This window comes from Stegostoma tigrinum, chromosome 29 (genome assembly GCF_030684315.1).
Source record: "Stegostoma tigrinum isolate sSteTig4 chromosome 29, sSteTig4.hap1, whole genome shotgun sequence".
In the NCBI taxonomy this organism is placed as follows: domain Eukaryota; kingdom Metazoa; phylum Chordata; class Chondrichthyes; order Orectolobiformes; family Stegostomatidae; genus Stegostoma; species Stegostoma tigrinum.
Genome location: NC_081382.1, coordinates 31,676,676 through 31,699,817, shown reverse-complemented (window position 1 = coordinate 31,699,817; position 23,142 = coordinate 31,676,676). Strand labels below are relative to the sequence as shown.

Here is a 23,142-nt window from a genome sequence, read left to right as displayed (position 1 = left end):
AGTAACCATTCTGGCTGATATTACTGTCTTTTAAATAGCTGCGAGTAGAGAGCAACTGGAGAATAATTGTTATTTTATATCCATTATTAAATACCGTGCAAAAAATTTGCAATTTAAAAATAATTCTGTAATACTCAAAGAAAACAGAACTGAAATGATTCTTTACTGCAAAAAATTAGCCATATTTATACACATACAAATCTGATATGTCCAAATCCTTGTTTTCTAATTCTTTATAAAGTTGAAGGAAGAGTGCTGTTTAATAATTTACCAGAAGTATTCCTCAATCCTTAATGTAAGCACACCAGATTAATTTATTATTAACCTAAAATAAATAGTGACACAATTTACCAATAAACTAGGTTGTAACCAGTAGCTATAACCTTTGATTTGTCAACATTTTCACTAACTTTGAAACTGTGTAGTGAGGATCTAAATATGAAACTTCTTTTCATTATTAGCTTTATGGCTCTCTTTCGAAGCAATATTGGTCAAGAACGCACGTAAGCAATTTATTTTAAAATCCTTTCAGAAACTATGTCATGAACAATGTGAGATTTTGGATGCTACTTTGCCATTTCTGTAAAATTTTGTAGGTCCCCAAAGTTTAATATCTAGTCAGTTATTATTGAAAAAGTACTAGCATCAGTTTAATCATAAAATTTTTTGTCATACAGGTATTAACTTTAAACCTTAATTTCTAGTTTTCCTCTAACAGAAAGAAAGTACATTGCAAAACCAACCATTACTTAACTTTTTTATTTTTGTTTGATGACTACACAGTTACCAGGACTTGTATACCTCTTGAACCAAAATGAAGCAGTATGATTAGATGTGTGCTGCAATGTATTTTTTTTTATTTTAAATCTTTTTGAACTATGATTATTCATTTGAGTATTAAATTGTCTCTGCATTAGTTCAGAAGTTCTTCAAGGTTTGTTAATCTAAGGATGCCACAGTAACGTGCAACATGCTAAGATTCAGTACTGGATGTAGAATTACATTTTTCAATGTTAATTTTGTTTGACTGAATTTCAGATTCTCAACTGTTTTTGCAGAAGTCCAACAAAATCCCAAGCATGAAAAAATCAGTTGTGATCATATTTTTTACATAAATGTATGGAATGATGTGATACCCCATCCATGTATAGATGTTAACCTTTATTGCATATTAAACTATATGGGCATATTTAGCTTGCATCATAGTTGAGTATGATTTTTGGCATATTGTTTCTCTGATTGATAAGTATCTGATAAATTGAGTCTTACTGCCTTTTTTTAGGTACCTTGTTACAGCACCTAAGATCTTTAGAGTAGGAGCAATTGAGACTGTGGTGATTCAGACATATGGATATACAAATTCGTTACGTATTTTAATCAGTCTAAGCAGCTACCCAGACAGGAAAAAGATCTTTTCAGAGGAAGGAGTTACAATAAATAAAGAAAATGGATTTCAAGCATCTTTACATTTGACAGTAAGTTTTTTTAATGATTTTGAATAACTAAAGGATGCTATGACAACCTTTTGTGATACCTCCTTTGAATGCTGGAAATTAAGATTTGCTTTTATATGTTGCTTTTCAGGACCGCATTGTCCAAAATCATGTACACCTAATGAAAGACATGATTATTGTAGTCTAGAAAATGTAGCAGCCAATTTATGCATATAAACTTTGACAAATAGCAACAAAGTAATGATTAGGTAAGCAGTTTTACCCTGTGATGTTGATCAAGGCTAAATATTGGCTAAGACACTTACCCTGATTTTTTGTTTTGAAATAATGCCATGGGATCAAACAGTGTAGCACATACTCAGTACTGCACTGTAGAGTCAACCTACACTTTTGTGTTGAAGTCCAGCAGTGGGACCTGAACTTAGAAGTTTAGTCACAGCTAATATGTACATATTATTATAATCCTAGTTGATGTTATTACTGGACAAGTCAGATCTCAAACTGAAATCTGACTTGATAGATGATATTTTGTTCTGTTTTAGTTTTAACAAGGTGATGTCTGATTGAAGTATTAGCATGGAATATTGGAAATTTGGCCTTAACTTAAAAGGAGCAATTTATTGAGCAAGATAAATTGGAATAAAGTAGTCTAACTGGACTTTTTCTTTATAACACACGTTGGAAGGTTTTAATACATGTAGTAACATATAATCCCATTAATCCCCCAAAAAATCCTTTACAGATCCCAAAACATCTCTGTACAGTACCCAAAAGCACCCCTCATACAGAACTTACACCAGAGAAAATCTCTTTCTCTGGAATCTCAAAAGGCGTAATTTAGTTGTAGTTTCAGCTGTCAGTCTGGAAAATCTAATAGCCTTTTCCTGGAGCTTTCATCCACTTGAGTTTAAACATTCTTAGCTTGAAATAAACTCTTAAAACTTTTATCCAAATGCTTCTGGTCTGGAACTGTTATTAAAGTCATGGCATGAAGGTAATCTATTATAACAAATCTAACCATCTCTTGCCTTTCTCATGAGCACTGCTTTACACATCAATCCTCATCCAATGAAGCTGTAAGTGTTTCCACTAAGCTTAAAAAAAGTCCAGAAGTTTCTAACAGAAACCTTGATGCATTATAGTTTGACTTGTTCATTGATACAGATAATCAAAAATGCTTTAGCTCTGAAGGCTACTTCTTTATCAAGCTATTGTAAAATAACTTACCATAGCTACAAAACTACTTATAAATTAATCATCAAATTCTTCAGACCCATCAAACACATATGTCACTAATTCAAAATTCCGACATCCAAACTTAAAATAAATTTTATGTCAGAAAACCTTGTCTTAACTGGCACCTTTTCAAATGGCACTTTTGATAAACCGGCAAATATTCTGTAACTCAAATACTGCAATCTACCACAATGTGCGAGTATTTATGCTGTAAATAAAGTTTAAGCGTGATGTGTGTATCCCCGCAACCCCCGTAATGCCCTACATTATGTTCTTTAACTTACTGTGTGTTCTTACATTGATTTTAGGATGTGTGCAGATGTTTTTACATAGATTTCATGAGGGATGTTGATGTCTTGAAGATTTGCTCGATCAGGGTTTACTGTGGTTGTACGTGACTCGATTATTCAGAATATTTGATCGACTGGCATAGTCCTGGTCCTATAGGTGCTAATTAATAAAAATGTTTTCTGTAATAAGTATATAAATCACACACCCCACATCACAACATGACGAGCTTGTATAGTTTGATTTCACATTATTCTGTGCAAGTCTGAACATCCTAACACATCTGAACAGTCAGCGATCACTCAGGATTAAATTTGAGTACGATAAATTTAGGGACATTACTTAAAGAGATAATGGTGTATTGGCAATGGTGAGCATTTAAAGAATGTATGGATGACTCACAACAATTATTCATTCCTGTCTGGCATAAAAATAAAATTGGAAAGCTGTTCCGACCATGGCTGACAAGGGAATTAGAATATTCGGTCCATAGAAGAGGAATACAAATTGGCCAGAAAAATCAGCAGACTTGAGGTTGGGAGCAGTTTAGAATTCAGCAAAGGAGGACAAGGGGATTGATTAAAAGGGGGAAATAAAATACAAGAATAAACTTGTAGAAAATATACAAACAGATTGTAAAAGTTTCTGTTGGTTTATGAAGAGAAATAGATCAGTGATGACAAATGTAGGCCCATTACAGTCAGAAGTAAGGGAAGTTATAATAGAGATCGAAAAGATAGCAGACTAATTAAATACATATTTTGGTACAGTCATCACAAAGAAGGACACAAGTAATGTCCCAAAAATGACAGGGAACATGGTTTCTAATGAGAGTGCGAAACTGAAGGTTTTCAGTATAAGTAGGGAAACAGCATTGGGGGGATTGATGGGATTAAAATGTGATCAATCCCCAGGATCCAATAGCCTACATCCCAAATTACTTACGGAAGTGGCCCTAGAAATAGTGGATGCATTGTTGATCATCTTTCAAGATTCTTTAAACTCTGCAACAGTTCCTCTGCATTGAAACATTGCTAATGCAAACTCATTATTTAAAAAAGGACGGAAGGGAAAACAAGGAATTAAAGGCCGGTTAACCTAATATCAGCAGTGGAAAAAATGCTAGAGTCCGTTAGGAAAGATTTAAAAGCAGAGCACTTGGAAAACAGTGAGAAGATCGGATCAGACGAGTTGGCATGTTTAAGAAAGGAAGTCATGAATGACAAATCTATTAGAAATTTTCATGCATGTTTACAAGTAGAATTAATAAAGGGTTCCAGTAGATGTTGTTTACTTGATCTTTCAGAAGACTTTTTTCAAGGGCCCACTTTTTCTTCTAAGAGATTAGGATGTGAAATTAAAACTGGGATTGGGGATAGTGTACTGACATGGATTGAGAACTGGTTGGTAGACTGGAAGCAGAGAATAGCAATATATGGGTACTTTTCCAAGTGGCAGGCAGTGACTCATGGGGTCGTAGAATCCCCACTGTGTGGAAGCAAGCCATTTAGCCCAATAAATCCATACAGACCTCTAAAGAGCATCCCACCTCAACCTGATCCCTGCTTTTCCCATGGCTAATGGACATAACCTATACATCCCTGGATACTGTGGACAATTTAGCATGGCCGATCCACCTAACTTGCACATCGTTGAATTGTGGGACGAAACTAGAGCACTCGGCATTAACCCATACAGACACAGTGAGAATGTGCAAACACCACACAGACAATTGCCCAAGGCTACAATCAAACCCAGGTCCCTGGCACTGTGAGATAGCGCTGCTAACACCTGAGCCACTGGTATCGATGCTTTGACACCAGCAATTCACAATATATATCAATAATTTAGATGAGGTAACTAAATGTAATATCTTCCCATTCTCTCTAACAGGGAGGTTGAGCTGTGAGGAGGATGCAGAAATAGACAAGTTGAGTGAGCAAATGCATGGCAGCTGAAGTATATGGATAAATGTCAGATTATCCACTTTGGTATCAGAAATAGGAAGGCACACTATTATTTGAATTTAATAGATTGGGAAAGAAGAAGGTACAACAAGAAGAGGGTACACCAGTCACTGAAAGTAAGCATACAACTGCGGAAGGCGCTGAAAAAGCCAGATGGTATTTTCGCCTTCATAGTGAGCAGATTCAAGTACAGGAGCAGGGTTGTCTTGGCTGCAATTCTGCAGGGTCTTGGTGAGACTACACCTTGAGTATTGTATGCAGTTTTGGCCTTGTTACCAAAGGAAGGATGTTCTGCTATGGAGGAAGCGTTAAGAAGATTTACCAGACTGATTCCTGAGAATGGCAGGGCTGACGTACGAGGAGACAATAGATTGGTTAGGACTATATTTGCTGGAGTTTAGATGAAAGAGGATGGTCTCATTGAAACCTGTAAAATTATAATAGGACTAGACAGGATAAACCCATTCTGAGGAAGGGTCACCAGACCTGAAATGTTTTTTCCTTCACAGATGCTGCCACACCAACTGAGCTTTTCCAGTAACCTCTGTTTTGTTCCTGATTCACAGCATCTGCAGTTATTTTGGTTTTTGTAAGGGGTAGGCAATTTAGGGCTGAGATGAAAAGAAATTCCTTCATTACACAGAGTGGAGTCTGTTGAATTCTCTGCCATAGAAAGTAATTGAGGCCAAAACCTTGAATGTATTCAAAAAAGAGTTAGATATAGTTCTTAGGGCTAAAGAGTTCTAAGATTAGGCTAGAAAGGGTACTGAGTTTGATGATCAGCCATGATTATATTGTCTTTAGATTAGATTAGATTCCCTACAGTGTGGAAACAGGCCCTTTAGCCCAGCAAGTCCACACCGCCCCTTGAAGCATCCCACCCAGACCCATCCCCCTATAACCCACACACCCCTGAACACTATGGGCAATTTAGCATGGCCAATCCACCTAGCCTGCACATCTTTGGACTGTGGGAGGAAACCAGATCACCGAGAGGAAACCCACGCAGACACGGGGAGAACGTGCAAACTCCACACAGTTACCCGAGGCTGGAATCGAACCGGGTCCCTGGTGCCGTGAGGCTGCAGTGCTAACCACTGAGCCAATTGTGTAGCGAAGCAGTCTCAAAGGGTAGAATGACCTACTGCTGCTCCTATTTCCTCATGGTCTATCATGAGCTTCAAGTTTAACCTGAAAGATTTCATATTCTGTTATAGCATCCTCCACTTCATTTATTGGGAGTGATGCTCTTGACAGCATGTCTGCAATAAGCATCTGCTTTTGCTGCCTGGAAGTGACATGGTTTAGGCACTCTCTTAAACTGGGCATAGTGTCAATCTATTTATGTTAGTGCCTTCGATGTGAATACATCTAGTTGATCTTGCTACTGTTGCAAAGTTGGGTAGAGAATTTGTAAGTTGGGAGGCAGGAAGTTAGAATTTGGTGTTTGTGAAATGCTAGATGGGGGGAAGCATTGCATGGCCCATTGACAAGATGATGTGCTTTTTCTCTGCTTAGAGGTTTAAACAAAATATCTATGAGCAGCTTGAAAGTTTGAAAGTACATAGAGAACACCTCAATTGAAACATTTGTATCAAAAAGCCATAGAGTTAGCAGGCCAAGCAAAACAAGACCAAGTTTTCTTTTGTTACCAAGACAACAAATTTTGAATTTAGCCAGTCAATTTGAACCAAACACTGAGATACCAAAACCCAATTAAATTTAAATCTGATGGTTTTGACAACATCGGACTAATCTTGGTGTAAGAAATTGATATGTTATCAAGGATATAAAGGAAGAGGGCAGCTGGACAAAGACAGGAGAACTAAATGCCATCTGCCAGAGTTAACAGCTGTCAGCTTTCAAGAGAAAATTGCTGGCTCTTACAGACTCCTGAAAGTCTTAGACAAAGCATCATCTAGATATCAAAGGTTGCAATGCATAATTAGTTAAAATTCCTGATAGAAGATTCAATGGAGAAGGTACAAGGCATTTCAGAAGACACGTAATCTGTAATTTTGAGAGACTAAGTTCTATTTTATTTCATAAGTGGAACTTGTATTTATTGGAACAGCATATCATTAGAATTTTGTTTTATTTGAGAATAGTTAGTAGTTAGAAGGGGTTTAATCAGTCTGTTAATAGTTAACTTGTTCACTGTTAGAGTTAGATAACTAAATTGTTACTTGTTGATTGTAAAGTGAGTGTCAGAGGTTTCTTTCATTTAACCACAAGAAGTTGCTGAAAGGCAGGTTACATCACCTTTCACACTCCTTTTACAAATTATAGGTTGAGGTGCTACTCTTTGGGTGTTTTGGTTTTAGTTCTCAAAGGGGGTCAACCTCTGCTTTGTAGCACTGCATTACATTCCTGACTCACTGATGTCAGATTGCAAGATGACTTCAACATCAATTTCAGCATTGGCATTGTCATCACTCATTGCTTGATTTTAGTGAATGCATAATGCACCAGTCTGACATTTTATACTGATCTGAAGTTCCCACTGCAGTCCTCATTCTAACAGTCACAAACTAAATATAACCTCTTGCCTTGACTTAACTGAACTAATTTGCTGTATAGTGTATAATGATTTGTCAGAGTCTTCAGTTAGTGTCTTTCCAGTTGCCGTCTGTAATTATTTGTTACCTTTTATTTTGCCATACACTTATCTGGAAAATATTCAGCTTTTTGTAATGAGAGTACTGTTTTTACCACTCTGGACATCTCGTCTTCTCCCCAGCATGATGTTTCTGCAAATTTACGTCTTGCCCTTTGCCCTTAATTACTGTGCCAGTGTGCTAAGAGTATCTGTCAGCATAATGCAAGACCTGGCACAACCTTGGCACTTCTGCAGAGGGCAATTGCTCTCCCAAGTGTAAGCCTATCTTTTTTCAATAGGTATATTTTAACTTTTGAATCACATATATCTAAAAGTCACCTTAGTGCTGCTGTCCCATTAAAGAGAGATGACTGGTGGTGAGTTTAACCAGAGGGTCACTGCACATCAAGCAAGAGAATATACTATCCAGTCTCTAATTAGCTCACACTTTATTAGAACAAATTTACAGGTTTTGACAAGTTGAATCAATTGTGTAATGTATTGATCATTGGATTCTTTTTCACATTGTTCCTTAGTATTGAGTGTGTACTGTTCATACATGATGTATACATGGGGCTGAAAGTAAGCCTTTGACATGTTTAAAATTTCTGTCTTGTATTTTTTTCTGTTCTTCTAAGTGATTTAAGGGTGGAATATATTTTGAAACAATTTCTTCCCAAAAGTGACAAAGTGTATTAACGTGTACCTGTTCAACAAGTCCATAACCATTTCTGCCAAAGATGATGGAAAAAATGCCAGTTCTGTCTCATATCGACAGCAATTTGAAGAGCGGGTAGGGAAATAGTTGCAGCCATTTTCTCTTAAGTAGTATTTTCACTTTTTATTAGCATTTTTTCAGTAGCAGCTCACAGCTGCACAGCTGTTCTTTCATCTCTGGACACTCATCTCAGTAACTTTTTTGTCACGACATTTCGAATATACAACACAGCATTGTCTTAAACGCAAGGACTTTATTGTAATAGAGTCAAGAAGTCTGCCTACGGTGTGTTTGCCTAATGGTTGAGGTTATATGACTACATCAGCCTAGGAAGGATATTTGTACACAATTGCATTTTAATCCAAACAAATCCAACCCCGAAGCACGGATCAGCACTTTCGTCATTTAAGTACATATCCTTGAACAGTCCTAAATTGTAGAATATTTCTTTGATTCCACATATGATGCCAGTATTTAATCAGTTCATGAAGACTCTTTTTCTCTAGCCATAAACTAGACAAGGGGCTGTCAGGTAGCATGATGCTCAGTTCTGGATTTGTCTGCTTTTGCTGCAATCGTTGGTTGTTAGGTGAACATCATGATAATCCCACAAGGTGCTCTCATCAAAATTCCATTGTGGCATTGAACTTGAGCCTACTCCTTGTTATTGTTTCATCAGGCTGTGCTTCTGCTTGAGGGAGCCTCCCCTGAAGCCACACTAAAACAGCCCAATATCAGCTGAGCCTGTGGTTTCAATGCTGCTCCAGTGTCAATGAAAGGAAAAAAAGGGAAAGGCTGCATCATGAAAAAACACATGAGCACTGTTTTGATGAATAGCTCACTGGTAATATTTTCATCAGTAATAAGTTAAGGTATATTAAAAACTGCAAATTTTTATGGGCGTTTACCTTCACACGACTATGGACTATTATTAAAGCACATATAATAAAAGATGGTATGGTAACAATGCAGAAAAAAAATCAATTTTTCTTGTGTTATTGACACAATAAGTCTGCAAGTTTGTTCATGCAAAATTGAAAGCACAAAGGAAAAATTAAGTTTGGAACTGAATTTCTTCATACATTAAACTCTTTAAATGATCGAAAAATTCAAGAATGAAATCATGAAGTGCAGTCACACCTTAAAAATATCTAGAAGATTAATTGTGCATTATGAAAAGTAAAAACAAATCTGCTTTTATTTTGTACAGATCTCACCAAAAGATTTACCAAGAAAGAAAAATGAAAAACAATATGTATACTTAAAAGCACGTTCTGAGGACTTTAATCAAGAGGAAAAAGTGCCAGTGACTTACCATAATGGATTGCTCTTTATCCAAACTGACAAACCTGTTTATACCCCTGATCAATCAGGTATGATTCATAATCTTAATCTTCCAACTGCAGAATTCTCCCGTCAGTTAGATAAAAGTTACATTCTACAGTTGAACTTGGTGCTTTGATTTGTTGTGTTCACGTTCCACAGTAAAATTCTGCCCTTGATATATGTGATAAATTTTCCTCTTCGTTCCCTCTATAGTAATCTGTTAAGGTGAATATCGTGTTCATTATTAAGCAATCTTGGTTTTCATTATGTTGATTTTGGATGGATGTAAGTAGGTGGAACCACAAAGGGAGCAAATAAAATTGTATTACATGCAAGGGAAGTATTCCCAAAAAGAAAAGATGATAAGGCACTATTTTTCCAGCTGCATGTAGAAAAAGGATGCCAAAGATTTGTCCTTAGAGGTACAGTACCTGATGCCCCATGTAGAGTAAGTGGGGTCACTTTGGAAAGTCACCATTGGGTGCAATGCTAGTGTGACTGCCAGCCTCGAGAGTCTATTATGTTTGGAATTGTCTTTCTAGCTCATTTCAGGGAACTTAGAATAAGTGTAGAAAAGTGAGAGTGAAAAATCTTGTCCGTTGAACCGAAGAAAAATAAACTGCATATAGTCACTGTTAAATTTGAAAATCACGTTACTTTCGACTTCATTCTAATGATTTTTTGCTCTATTTATCTGTAGTGAAATTTCGAATTTATTCTCTCAATGAAGAAGTGAAACCTGCCAGAAAACCAGTTGCTATCACTTTTCAGGTGAAAACCTTAAATTTAGAGAAAGACTAATGTATTGGGGTTCCTTTAAAGAGTTATAGTTATAAATCATAAATTTTGTACCAAAATATGACATAATAGCAGTTGGAATCTGACATTCAAATAAGTTAAAAACTGACAACTTTAGGCATAATCTCAGAAATGGTGACTTGATATGCAGCATGTGTGTTGAAACTCTTTTTAATAAATGCTTTATTTTAAAGTGAACCATTAGTAAAGATTTATGTAGAAGTATCTAAATCTTGAAGAAGAAAATTAAATTAAAATCATTACATTTGTTTTGCTAATAAGGATCCAGAGGGAGTAAAGGTGGATTACGCTGAATATGAAGATATTACTGGAATAATTTCAGCATCTGACTTCAAGATTCCATCTAATCCCAAGTAAATTATTTTTGTTAGTGCTGTTAATAACCAGAAAGAAGGTACAGATTTATACGGTATCAAGTTTACTTTTTTGGGAATTCCACAGTCCTATTAAGTTAAATCTTACAATGCCTAATTCATTAAGAATTTTTAGTAACAAACTGCTAGTTTTAAATAAGTCTGAGCATTTTGGATTTAAGTTTGCTCACTGAGCTGGAAGGTTCGTTTTCAGACGTTTTGTCACCATTCTAGGTAACATCATTCGTGAGCATCTGGTAAAGCGCTGGTGTTATGTCCCGCTTTCTGTTTATCTGTTAGGTTTCCATGGGCTGGTGATGTCATTACCTGCATTGGTGATGTCATTTCCTGTTCTTTTTCTCAGAGGGTGGTAGATGGGCTCCAAATCAATGTGTTTGTTGATGGAGTTCCAGTTGGAATGCCATGCTTCTAAGAATTCTCGTGCGTGTCTCTGTTTGACTTGTCCTAGGATGGATGTGTTGTCCCAATCAAAGTGTTGTCCTTCCTCATCTGTATGTAAGGATACTAGTGATAGTGGGTCATGTCTTTTTGTGGCTAGTTGATGTTCATGTATCCTGGTGGCTAGCTTTCTGCCTGTTTGTCCAATGTAGTGTTTGTCACAGTTCTTGCAAGGTATTTTGTAAATGACGTTCATTTTACTTGTTGTCTGTATAGAGTCTTTTAAGCTCGTTAGCTGCTGTTTAATGAGTTGGTGGGTTTGTGGGCTACCATGATTCCAAGAGGTCTGTTTGTTTGGGTTTGCTGCTGAGAAATTGGCAGAATATGTTCATTGGGTACCCGTTCTTTTTGAATGCAGCTTCGTTTGTGGGTGTTGGGATGGTTGCTTCTGTAGTTCAGTGTTTGGTCTGTATGTGTTGTTTTCCTGTAGACGTTGGTTTGAAGTTCCCCATTGACTGTTCGCTCTACTGTGACATCTAGGAATGGCAGTTTGATGTTGTTTTCCTCCTCTTTTGTGAATGTTATGCCAGTAAGGGTAATATTGCATACTGGCAAACCAGCGTCTACAGGAAAACAACACATACGGACCAAATACTGAACTACAGGAGCAACTATTCCAACACCCACAAACGAAGCTGCATTAGAACATTATTCCAACGAACCACCACACACTGCAGCACAGAGGAACTACGAAGAGCAGAAGAAAATCACCTCTACAGCGTATTCAAAAAGAATGGGTACCCAATGAACACAGTCCGCCGATTTCTCAGCAACAAACCCAAACAAACAGACAAAACGGGCTCAGAAACCATAACCACTCTCCCCTACATCAAAGACATTTTGGAAATGACTGCCAGACCACTCGGACCTCTTGGCATCAGGGTAGCCCACAAACCCACCAACACACTAAAACAGTAGGTAATGAACTTAAAAAACCCTATACAGACAACAAGCAAAACGAACGTCATTTACAAAATACCTTGCAAGAACTGTGACAAACACTACATTGAACAAACTGGCAGAAAGCTAGCCACCAGGATACATGAACATCAACTAGCCACAAAACAACATGACCCACTATCACTCGTATCCTTACATACAGACGAGGAAGGACACCACTTTGATTGGGACAACACATTCATCCTAGGTCAAGCCAAACAGAGACACGCGCAAGAATTCCTAGAAGCATGGCATTCCAACCGGAACTCCATCAACAAACACATTGATTTGGAGCCCATCTACCACCCTCTGAGAAAAAGAACAGGAAATGACATCACCAATGGAGGTAATGACATCACCAACCCAAGAAAACCTAAACAGATAAATAGAAAGCAGGACATAACACCAGCGCTTCACCAGAGGCTCACTGATGATGTTACCTAGAATGGTGGCGAAACATCTGAAAACGACCTTCCAGCTCAGCGAGCAAACTTACATCCAGAACCTCAACCTGAGCTACAAATCTTCTCAAAACTCACAAGTCTCAGCATTCCTTCATGTGAACCTGAAAGAAACTATGGAAAATTACACTTCTACTATGGCTTGCATGGTTTACAGGCCCAGATAAAATTTTATATGCCAGCTTTGTTACTTTGAATACAATGTGATGGAGGTGCTGTTTTATACTTGAAGTAAAATTGCACTAATGGTGCAAAGTTGAATAAACTTGTTAGTATTTCTAAGCAACAATACCATTAATCCAAATGGTTGATGAATTCCACAAGCCAAAAACAGAAGCATGTTCCATTCCTCCACTATAATGCCCTTCAGCTAGGTAGACAGATACAAGTTCCACCTTTAAAAAACTTGACATTTACTGTATAGTAACAAAACTTACATTGAATATGCCTTGCAAAACTTGCATAACACATAATTCTTAATTTGCTCTTTGCAAAATTACTTCATTTGGATGTTGCATATTTTTGTTCTTGTTTCCATGCATTTATAAATCTCATTGGATATACTTTTGCTTAGCTTTCATAACATTAGAACAATTAAAAAGGATATATTTTCTACAAATTAAACTTACAGATGCAGTTGAATTACATTGCTTCTTCAAGAAATGTGAAAAAAATTATTTGGGAATCCTTTTCTAATTTTTTTTCGATTAATAAACTATGGTTCTGAGCAAACTACCAATACCACCCCTGTGAACCCACGTTTAAAATTTCCTTACTACTGCTTTTTAAACTTTCCTGTTGTAATTGTGTGGGATATCAGACTACCCAAGTACCGTACAATTCTCCACTTTATCACCGAGAAGCTCATTTAATTGGCAACATAATTTAAGCTCGCATTGAACAAAAAAATTGGATCACAGCGAAATCGTAATATTTTGAGCAACAGAAATTTTAATGCATCTGACCTATCCTTCCAAATTCAATGCCATTGTGGCATTTTCTGAAGGAAATTCAGTCAATAGTTTACTTATAACCCCATCATGATTTTCTGTTCCACATTGCACACTGATAAAATAATCTACCTGTTTTCACGATTATATTAAAATACTTTGGCTATATTTTGTATATCTCTTTGATGCTCATTACTTAGTCCTTGTGTTTCTTAGGTTTCAGTAGCAGAACCGAAATGGCATGTATATTACATAACTAATGAACAGAAAAGTTATATAGAGCTGGATAGATTAAAAATGTTGTTTAAATTAAATTGCACTGATTTTCTTTTCAGATACGGCTTATGGAAAATAGAAGCTGTATACAAAAATGACTTCTCAACATCTACATCAACACAATTCGAGATCAAAGAATATGGTAGACCAGTACTTAAAATTATAACATTAGTGTGGAGAAATGAGAGTGAATTCTCTGAATTATTTTTCATTTGCAACAACCTTCAACTTGAAAGTTGCTTTTGCACTAAAGAACTGCTTTGAGCAGAAACAAATTATGACAATCCACATTTACATTTCTTACATGTTCATGGAGATCATCAATCTTTGAAAATTGCAGTTTAATGTAAAGAGATATTGTAAGGTCATAGAATGGTTATTACACCACATAAGATTTTACTGGAACTTAGAAAACATTTCCTGTTCACTTGACGTTTTATATTGTTGAAAAATAAGGCACTCTCTTTGACTGAATTATAGTCTCATTGTTATTTGGAAGAAAAAGTTCCTCCTGTCACATGATGTAATGTCACATGGCAAATATTTCTACTGATAAGACTAAAAATCCTTAATAATAGATAAAAAAAAGTATCGATTAAAACTGAAGGGAAATATGCTCACTAATCAAGAAAATCAAAATGCTAAGGAACAAAAGTGTTAGTCAACTGGGAACCCATTACTTCTTTTAAATCAACAAGTTCAAACTACTTATTCTGTTTTTATGCAAAGACAATGGGTTATTTGTCATCTCATTATAAAATAGTAATATTAACCAGTAATAAGATAATAATGGTTGCAGATTGATTCTTTATCAATTTTGAATGAAGTAGATCAGGTTTTCTCCTATATTTTAAAATTGTTTGTATAATTCTGTAATGCTAGTTTTGGATATGTCAAAACCACTTTAAGAAAATGTGTTTTTGAGCTAATATACTTTAACATTCACAGAACCGCTGCAGTCTGTGCTGCAGAAGTAGGCCATTTGGCCTGTTGTGCTTGCACCAGCTTGTTAAATGAGCATTATTACCAATGGTCAATCTTCTTGATTTTGCATATTAATTTTGTCCAAATAATTTTCCAATGATTTCATGAATGCTTGCATTGAAACTAGCTCCACCACATTTCCAGGCAGTGCATTCCATTTGCTAAATAAAAACCAAAAGAACTGCAAATGCTGTGTATCAGAAACGAAAACAGAAGTTGCTGGAAAAGCTCTGCAGATCTGGCAGCATCTGTGAAGAAAAGTCAGAGTTAAAAGGGTCAATGGACCCGACAATTTAACTGTGATTTCTTTTCACAAATGCTGCCAGACCTGCTGAGTTTTTCCAATAACTTATGTTCTTGCTGCATTCTATTTTCTAACTACTCACTGAGTGAAAAGGTTTTCTTCCCTTCACCTTATATTCTTTTGCAGATTACTTTAAATTTACTCCCTCTTGTTCTTGTTCCTATTATGAATTGGAACGGTTTCTCCCAATCTATCCAGTTCAGTCATGATTTTGAAAACGTCTATCAGATCTCTTTTTAGTTTTCAGCTCTACAAGCAGAATGGTCCCAGCTACTTAAATCTGTCCTCATAAATGAGGTTTCTCATCCTTGGAACCATTCTTGTAAATCACTTTTGCACTATGTCCAATGTGTTCACATCCTTCCTATAATGTGGCACCCAGAACTGTATAAATATTACAACATACAGCTGGAATGATGCTCATCATCTCAGCTCCTCTCACCACTTACATTACATCACCCTAGTTGAATTAGAGGAGGAAGAGACCAAAAGAAAAAGCAGTTTTTAAGAAAAAAAGTACTGTGGATTTTGGAATTCTGAAACAAAAACATGACCTGCTGGAAATACTCAGGTTGATAGCAGCTGCAGAGAGAAAAACAAATAAATGTTTCAGGCTTAGTGATAGTGGGAACTGCAGGTGCTGGAGAATCCAAGATAATGAAATGTGAGGCTGGATGAACGCAGCAGGCCCAGCAGCATCTCAGGAGCACAAAAGCTGACGTTTCGGGCCTAGACCCTTCATCAGAGAGGGGGATGGGGTGAGGGTTCTGGAATAAATAGAGAGAGAGGGGGAGGCGGACCGAAGATGGAGAGAAAAGAAGATAGGTGGAGAAGAGAGCATAGGTGGGGAGGTAGGGAGGGGATAGGTCAGTCCAGGGAAGATGGACAGGTCAAGGAGGTGGGATGAGGTTAGTAGGTAGGAGATGGAGGTGTGGCTTGGGGTGGGAGGAAGGGATGGGTGAGAGGAAGAACTGGTTAGGGAGGCAGAGACAGGTTGGACTGGTTTTGGGATGCAGTGGGTGGGGGGGAAGAGCTGGGCTGGTTGTGTGGTGCAGTGGGGGGAGGGGACAAACTGGGCTGGTTTTGGGATGCGGTGGGGGAAGGGGAGATTTTGAAGCTGGTGAAGTCCAAATTGATACCATTGGGCTTCAGGGTTCCCAAGCGGAATATGAGTTGCTGTTCCTGCAACCTTCGGGTGGCATCATTGTGGCACTGCAGGAGGCCCATGATGGACATGTCATCTAAAGAATGGGAGGGGGAGTGGAAATGGTTTGCGACTGGGAGGTGCAGTTGTTTAATGCGAACCGAGCGGAGGTGTTCTGCAAAGCGGTCCCCAAGCCTCTGCTTGTTTTCCCCAATGTAGAGGAAGCCACAACCGGGTACAGTGGATGCAGTATACCACATTGGCAGATGTGCAGGTGAACCTCTGCTTAATGTGGAAAGTCATCTTGGGGCCTGGGATAGGGGTGAGGGAGGAGGTGTGGGGGCAAGTGTAGATGTAATAGTTTCAGGCTGATTGTTCTTCATCTATGTTCTATGAGATCTGTTGAGTATGTCTAGCATTTTCTGCTTCAAATTTAAGAATTGTGGACAGAATTTCCCCCTCTTTGGTATGGTGAAAGTATAGGACTAAGGATAGGACAAAAATTAAAATATTCGAGAGGTCAAGTAATTTTTTTTGATTGTCCCTTCAAACCTTAAATAACAAAATCAGAATGTCACTCTTGAATGGCAAGTACATTATTTTCATGTATTTGCATCTCATTAAAGCCACTTGTAATTTCTACCTCCTACACCAAAAAACTCAGTTGGTGGAATGAAGTGCGTACTTGGCACCTGCCAAATGCCTGTCCTGGCAATTATGCAACTTCTTCTTCTACAGAATATCTCTGAATGGTTCAAGGTCATCGTCTTCCTAGGTGTGTCATCTGCAGAACTTCATGTCAGCGAACATCAGCTGACTACATCATTGTGCTCTTGGATCAACTCAGAAACCAAGCCTTCAACTTTTAAGCTGTAAACACCTAAAACTTTGCATACTTGTGTCAGGTCACTCTACAGGCAGGGACAGCCATGCATCTCATGGCTTTTTGCTTGCTTTCTTAGCACCTTCATGTTTACTTAGAGGCTGTTGGCCTCTGTCAGCTCTGCATTGCATTCTTAGTGCTTGAGTAACCACTAGCTTCTGCAGTTTAACTTGCTTTTCTTGCATAGAAGGAAACATAGTCAACTTCTGATGGTAGGCAGCACTGCAGATGCAGTTAATGAGTCAAACAGGGGTAAACATTTCACTGAATGGCCCTGCACTACATGAACATCAATGCTGCAGCTTAGGTGGCAAACAAACTACATGTGCTTCATGCAAATGGAAGCATGAAATCAAAGGGGAAGCATATTTAGAGGGTCAATCGGGATTACAGTCAGTTTTCCAACATGAAACAAAGGGACGGTTTGAGTATGATGCAAGTGATTTCAAGAGCAGTTAGTAGTCATGCATGTGCAGGAGAAACATGTAATGATGAACATTGACGGTAACCAATATCTTCACTGCAAAATCTAGGGCACTTAAAATCATTGCTTTATGTTGAACAGGGCAGTAAGTAAAGAGAAATTGATTTAGTCTAACCAATAAGAGTTTGATTGAGTGTGAGCAATAATTATGTTGATTAGTGATTGGTCGAATGATTGAAAGTAAATTAGAAGTCTTGATTCTTATTTTAAACTGAATTGTGTTATTGAAGAAGAGAAGTAAAGTGCATATTTGTCAGTAATTTTAGCAAATTTAGGATCGTTCTTAATTCTAATTGTTGTTAATCTACTAAACTGTAAATCATATTCACAACATCAAAGAATGCTTGAAGAAACAATCTGAAAATCAAACCTAATCACCCAAATAACTAGAAATATCAATATGCAAGTAAAAGGAGTTTGTGGTTGAAGAAATATGTAACCCAGCCAGACCATTTTTTGACAGAAAATTGATATCTTTTCAGTGTTACCCACATTTCAGATCTCTATCAAACCAGAAAAAAACTACATTTCCTTTAAAGAATTTGAACGATTTACAATAACGATAACAGCAAGGTAATTATTGATTCTCTCTGCCCTTTACTATTTAATTTAATTGATAACTTTTATGAAAACTAATCAATTATTTAAGATAGTTACAGATCTTCAAAAAGTCTAGAAATTGAGACAGACTCATATAAAAAATACATCAATTCTTTGATAATGATACTGTTATTCTGTTGTCATGAATCTGCTTCATGTAGTACATATATAGTGATACTTCATTAGTCATTTTGAAAAAAATGATCCTGAATTGGATCTTGTGACTGCAATGTGTGGTTTTAAACCTATTTACGTGAGGACTGATTCAGTTAGATTGTAAATTTATTTTGAACCAGGAAATAAAACCAATGAAACTGGTGAGTGGCATGCATTTGTCCAACTCATCTGGTATACCTGAACACAAAGCTCCAGTATGACCATGTATTAATGTGTTTTACTGGTGTTTCCCTCTGGAGATGTAGTATGATTAAAATATAAAATAATTTTCAAAATGTTTTTATAAACATTAAATAATGCTAAATTGTGATAAAAGTAAACAAAGATGGCTGTATACTGTTCATAAGGATGCTATAAAAGTTGGTGTTTGTAGTGACCATTACAATAATGTGTTGCAGCTAAACAGGAACGAATTTCACTACATTATAACAATAATTTCAGTACAATTTTATCAGATGAAAATCCAAGTATTTCATAGGAAGGTGATGACAGAATGTTATTGCAGGGATTTTCAACCTTTCTGCACCTGAGGCCAAACCCCAACATTTTACAAAGCTTCATTGAACCCTTAACACAAATAAGGTCATTTCCTCCAATATTAGTTATATGATTAAATAAATCTTTAGTGTTATAATTGTTTTACTTAGGCAACACAAAATTTTTTATCTTTTGCGGAACAGTAGTTTGATCAAGGCCAGGTGGGATCTTTCACGAGCAGATATGCTGTTATGATTGGTCCCCAATTCATTTCAAGTCCCTTCTGTTCCTGGGTGAGGAGAGATGAACTTTCAGCCCTTCTTAATTCAAGCCTCTCTCAGTTGAAGATTAATTTGAAAAGCATTCCTTCCCTTATGGACACCTTTTCTTGCGTTAATCCTATTTCTATTTTTAAAGGAGCCAAATTTATCAGACATTCTTGAGTTAAAGAAAGCGTGAAATTTATTAGTTACTAAATATTATTAAAGTTAATATAATATGACACACATGCACACAAATTAGAAATATGAATTGGGTAAAAAGAGAACAGTTAAAAAGATACACACATTAGACTCTGGGTTCTGTGATGAGGAGGTGGTGGAATACTGCACCTATTAGCAACAACAAAAACAGAAATTGCTGGAACCTCAGTAGGTCTGGCAGCATCTGCGAAGAAAAAAATCAGAATTAATGTTTTGGGTCCAGTGACCCTTCCTCAGAACCTATTAAGTTGGAAAATATTGGTAATGCTGACATTGTGGCAAAACAGAAGATTTAAAGAGTTTTGACTCTGAAGCTATCCAATAGGCATTTGTATTATATTCCTTCACAGTGGTAACCTCACTGGTTTTCATGGCTTCCAGGACTCAGAGCAAGAGAAAAAAAATTCTTTTACTTGCAGTTGTAGGGTGTTTAACAGTCACTGTCAAGCTGTGACCTTCACAGCACAATGGTCCATGCTTGCAAATCAGGCCACTAATTCACACAGTCCAAGGGACCCAGCTGGGTTTTAACCCTATTTTTTGCATATTTGTCAAAGGCTATATTAACATGGTCTGCAGTTTGGGACACAATTCACATGAGATGGATTTCTGCTGAGATGGGAATTCAGCCCCTCATTATCACCTCTTTCTAAATCTGTCTGAAGTTTCCCTAACACTGTACAGGTTTAGTTCAGTATGTCAGTAAATAATCTGGGGCTATAGTCTGTTATTGCGACATCATATATAATAGTCAATGCATTTCCAGGCTTAGTACTTTGTTTTCATTTGTGCTATTGTAGGTTGAACATATTCCAGTGAAAGCAAAGCTGTATTCAGTTCCACCATGGATAGCCAGATCCTGTTCTTTGTAATGTCCAGGAACTCACACTTTCCAGCAGGGAACCTTGATGACAATCACACTTGTAAATTCTGGTTAACTCATTTCATCCTTGCATTAGATGTTGTAGAAGCACATAGTGTAACCAACTCAGAAGATTTAATTGTACTCAGGCCATAGAGTCATGTGGGAAAATCCTTTGAGTTGGTGCATTTACCCAGTGATTCAGCAGTCCAATAAAAACAGAAAATGCTGGATATAAGCAGCAAGTGTGGTATCTGAAATGATGGAGCAATTGGTATTCATCAATAACTTATGTAACATCCAATTCCAACGTAGGTGCCATAAACAGCGGGAGAAATAGGAAAGTATTACTTTAGCTATGCTATCATAGCACATCAGAATATGTCCAACCCACACACTCAAAAACATCTACAAAAGCAAACTAATGCAAAGGTATTTGTGCAGATGCCCTGTCAAAGTTTGAGTTCATGCTACAACATCTAACATTCTTTTTTATTTATTTAGGTGATGTAGGCTTTGCTGGCTAGGCCAGCATTTATTGCTCATCCCTAGTTACCCTTCAGAAAATGGTGATGAGAAGGCTGCTTGAACTGTTGCTGTCCATTCAGTATAGATACACTCACAATGCTGTTAGGGAGAAAATTCCTGGATTTTGATCCATTGACAGTGAGGTAATAACGGTATATTTCCAAGTCAGGATGGTGAGTGGCTTGGAGGGAATTTGGAATTGTTGGTGTTCCCATGAATCAGTCGCTCTTGTTCTTCCAGATTGCAGTGGTGCTGTGTTTGCCAGGTGCTGCCGAAGGAGGCTTGGCTAATATCTGCAGTGCATCTTGTAGATAGTATGTGTATACTGCTGCTACTGTGTATCAGTGGTGAAGGGAGTTAATGTGTGTGGATATGGACACAGTCAAGAAGAGTGCTTTGTTCTCGGTGATTTCAAGCTTCTTGAGTATTGTTGGAGCTGTACTCATCAAGCAAGTGGAGAGTTTTCTATCATAGTCTTGACTTGTGCCTTGTGGACAGGCTTTTAGAGGGCCAGGAGATGAGTTACATGCCACAAAATGTCCAACTTCTGACTTGTTGTCTCAGTATGTATATGACTGGTCCATTTCAGTTTGTGATGATTGGTAACTCTAAAGATGTTGATAAGGGAGTGTTTCAGCAATGGTAATGCCATTGAATGTCAAGAAGTAGTGGTTTTATTTTTTCGTCTTGAAGATCATCATAGCTTGCGTGTAAATGGCATGAATGTTGTTTGCCATTTATAAGTCCAAACCTAAATTTTGCCCACACCATACCACATATGAACACAGGCTATTCCATTATCTGAGGAGATGCAAATCGTACTGAATATTTTACTAGCATCAGCAAGCATCCTCATTTCTAACCTTAAAAATTTTTAATCTGTTCAGAGTTGTTATTATACATTTCTGGAGCAGATGGGACTCGAACTTGGTCCTTCCTGTCTAGGGTAGGGACACTATCTCTAGAAGGCCATTTCTAATCTTACAACAGAGGGAAAGTCATTAATGAAACAGCTGAAGATGATTGCTGAATTAATTTTGCTAGAGAAACAACTTCCTTGTGCATCCCAAACCCCGTTCTCATTTTGGGCAGCCTTTAGAAGCTTTTGTGAATGCATCGGGTGCAGAATGGATGCACACCTCTTCCAAGGCTCAGGTCCCCATTGTGAAGACTACTCTTTTGCCTGAACAGTATTCTTGAATGATTTTTTAGTACTGACCACTGAGAGAAGCTTGTCAAGGAGCCAGGAATATGCTGAAAATTATGAAACATTTTGACACTTTTGGATGTCTGTACCAGATTGCGTATTGCACAAGTAGCTGTAAATAATATTAGCTTTTAACATTGAAATAAATCTTTGACACCTCTTTCCTTGCATTGATTGACAAACACTCTCTTTGAAATGAAAAATGGGATACTGTTCTGTGCTCTTCAGTAGTTGGAAGCTATTCTTATGACAACTATAGTCATTGTGAATATTTGTTTGGGATTCAAAACCTTCTGCTCATCTGGGGCTCTATTAGTGCAAGAATACTGAAACTTTTAAGAGCCTATACGATCAAATTATGTCTTTGTTGTGCTTTCTTATTTGTTTTTAAGCAGGATAGGCATGTAAAGGACTAGATTTTCTTTTGCTTGTTATTTTTCCAGTGTCAATAATGACGTGTTTGAATTCAGGTTTTCATGAGCTTGCTGTAAGTCTAAATTTTTCCGATGAATTTAAAATAATTCTGTTGCTACTGCACAACTTCAAATGAATGTGCAGTGTATACAGGATAAGTGGTTATAAAGGATACATGTAGGCATGAAGTTGACTTAGAAAATCTGAAGGGGCATAGGGTGAGGAGAGAGCCAGGAGAGGGTGGTATGTGACTTTCAGGGGTCTGTAAATTACTTTGGGAGCTGGGCTGCTGTCTTGGAGAACTAAGGTGAGCTTTATACTAGGTCCATTTCTGCACCCTAACTCCTCTTGCATTCCATCATGGCTTGCAAAATGAACCTGACTGCTGTGTGAAAAGATCCAAGCAAAGTTGCACATGGTTCAAGTGTGAATTTTGAACTGCACAAAAATATGCTGGTCAAGTTTTCCTGAGCTCACATAAAATCCAGGTCATAAATTCAAACCTCGCTAACTGGGAAAAAAAGTTCAATTAAAATAATAAATCTGAAATAAAAATATAGTATCAGAAATGGTGACCATGGATGGAATTTAAACTTCCACCTAAGCAAATAATATTGCTTATGCTGAAGAACCGCGGGGTCCGATTGCTGATCAGTTCTCAGAGACTGAACATTTGTTATTTGGGTCTTAGGAAGCCTCATGTCTACTTCATAACTCTTGATTGGCTTGTAATCTTGTTGTGGCATTCAGG

At 37.3% G+C, this 23,142-nt stretch overlaps 1 protein-coding gene across 2 annotated transcripts in view; it reads left to right on the top strand.

Moving 5' to 3' along the window:
- Positions 1 to 390: 390 nt before the first annotated feature.
- c5 (complement component 5) overlaps positions 391 to 23,142 on the top strand; it is a 123,232-nt gene continuing 100,480 nt past the window's right edge. For both annotated transcript variants that reach the window (XM_059638287.1, XM_059638286.1), the window contains exons 1-7: positions 391 to 503; positions 1,283 to 1,475; positions 9,473 to 9,635; positions 10,289 to 10,359; positions 10,669 to 10,760; positions 13,905 to 13,987; positions 18,127 to 18,217. In XM_059638287.1, the coding sequence (XP_059494270.1) occupies positions 439 to 503; positions 1,283 to 1,475; positions 9,473 to 9,635; positions 10,289 to 10,359; positions 10,669 to 10,760; positions 13,905 to 13,987; positions 18,127 to 18,217 (758 nt within the window). In that variant the 5' untranslated portion in view covers positions 391 to 438. The remainder of the gene's footprint in view (positions 504 to 1,282; positions 1,476 to 9,472; positions 9,636 to 10,288; positions 10,360 to 10,668; positions 10,761 to 13,904; positions 13,988 to 18,126; positions 18,218 to 23,142) is intronic.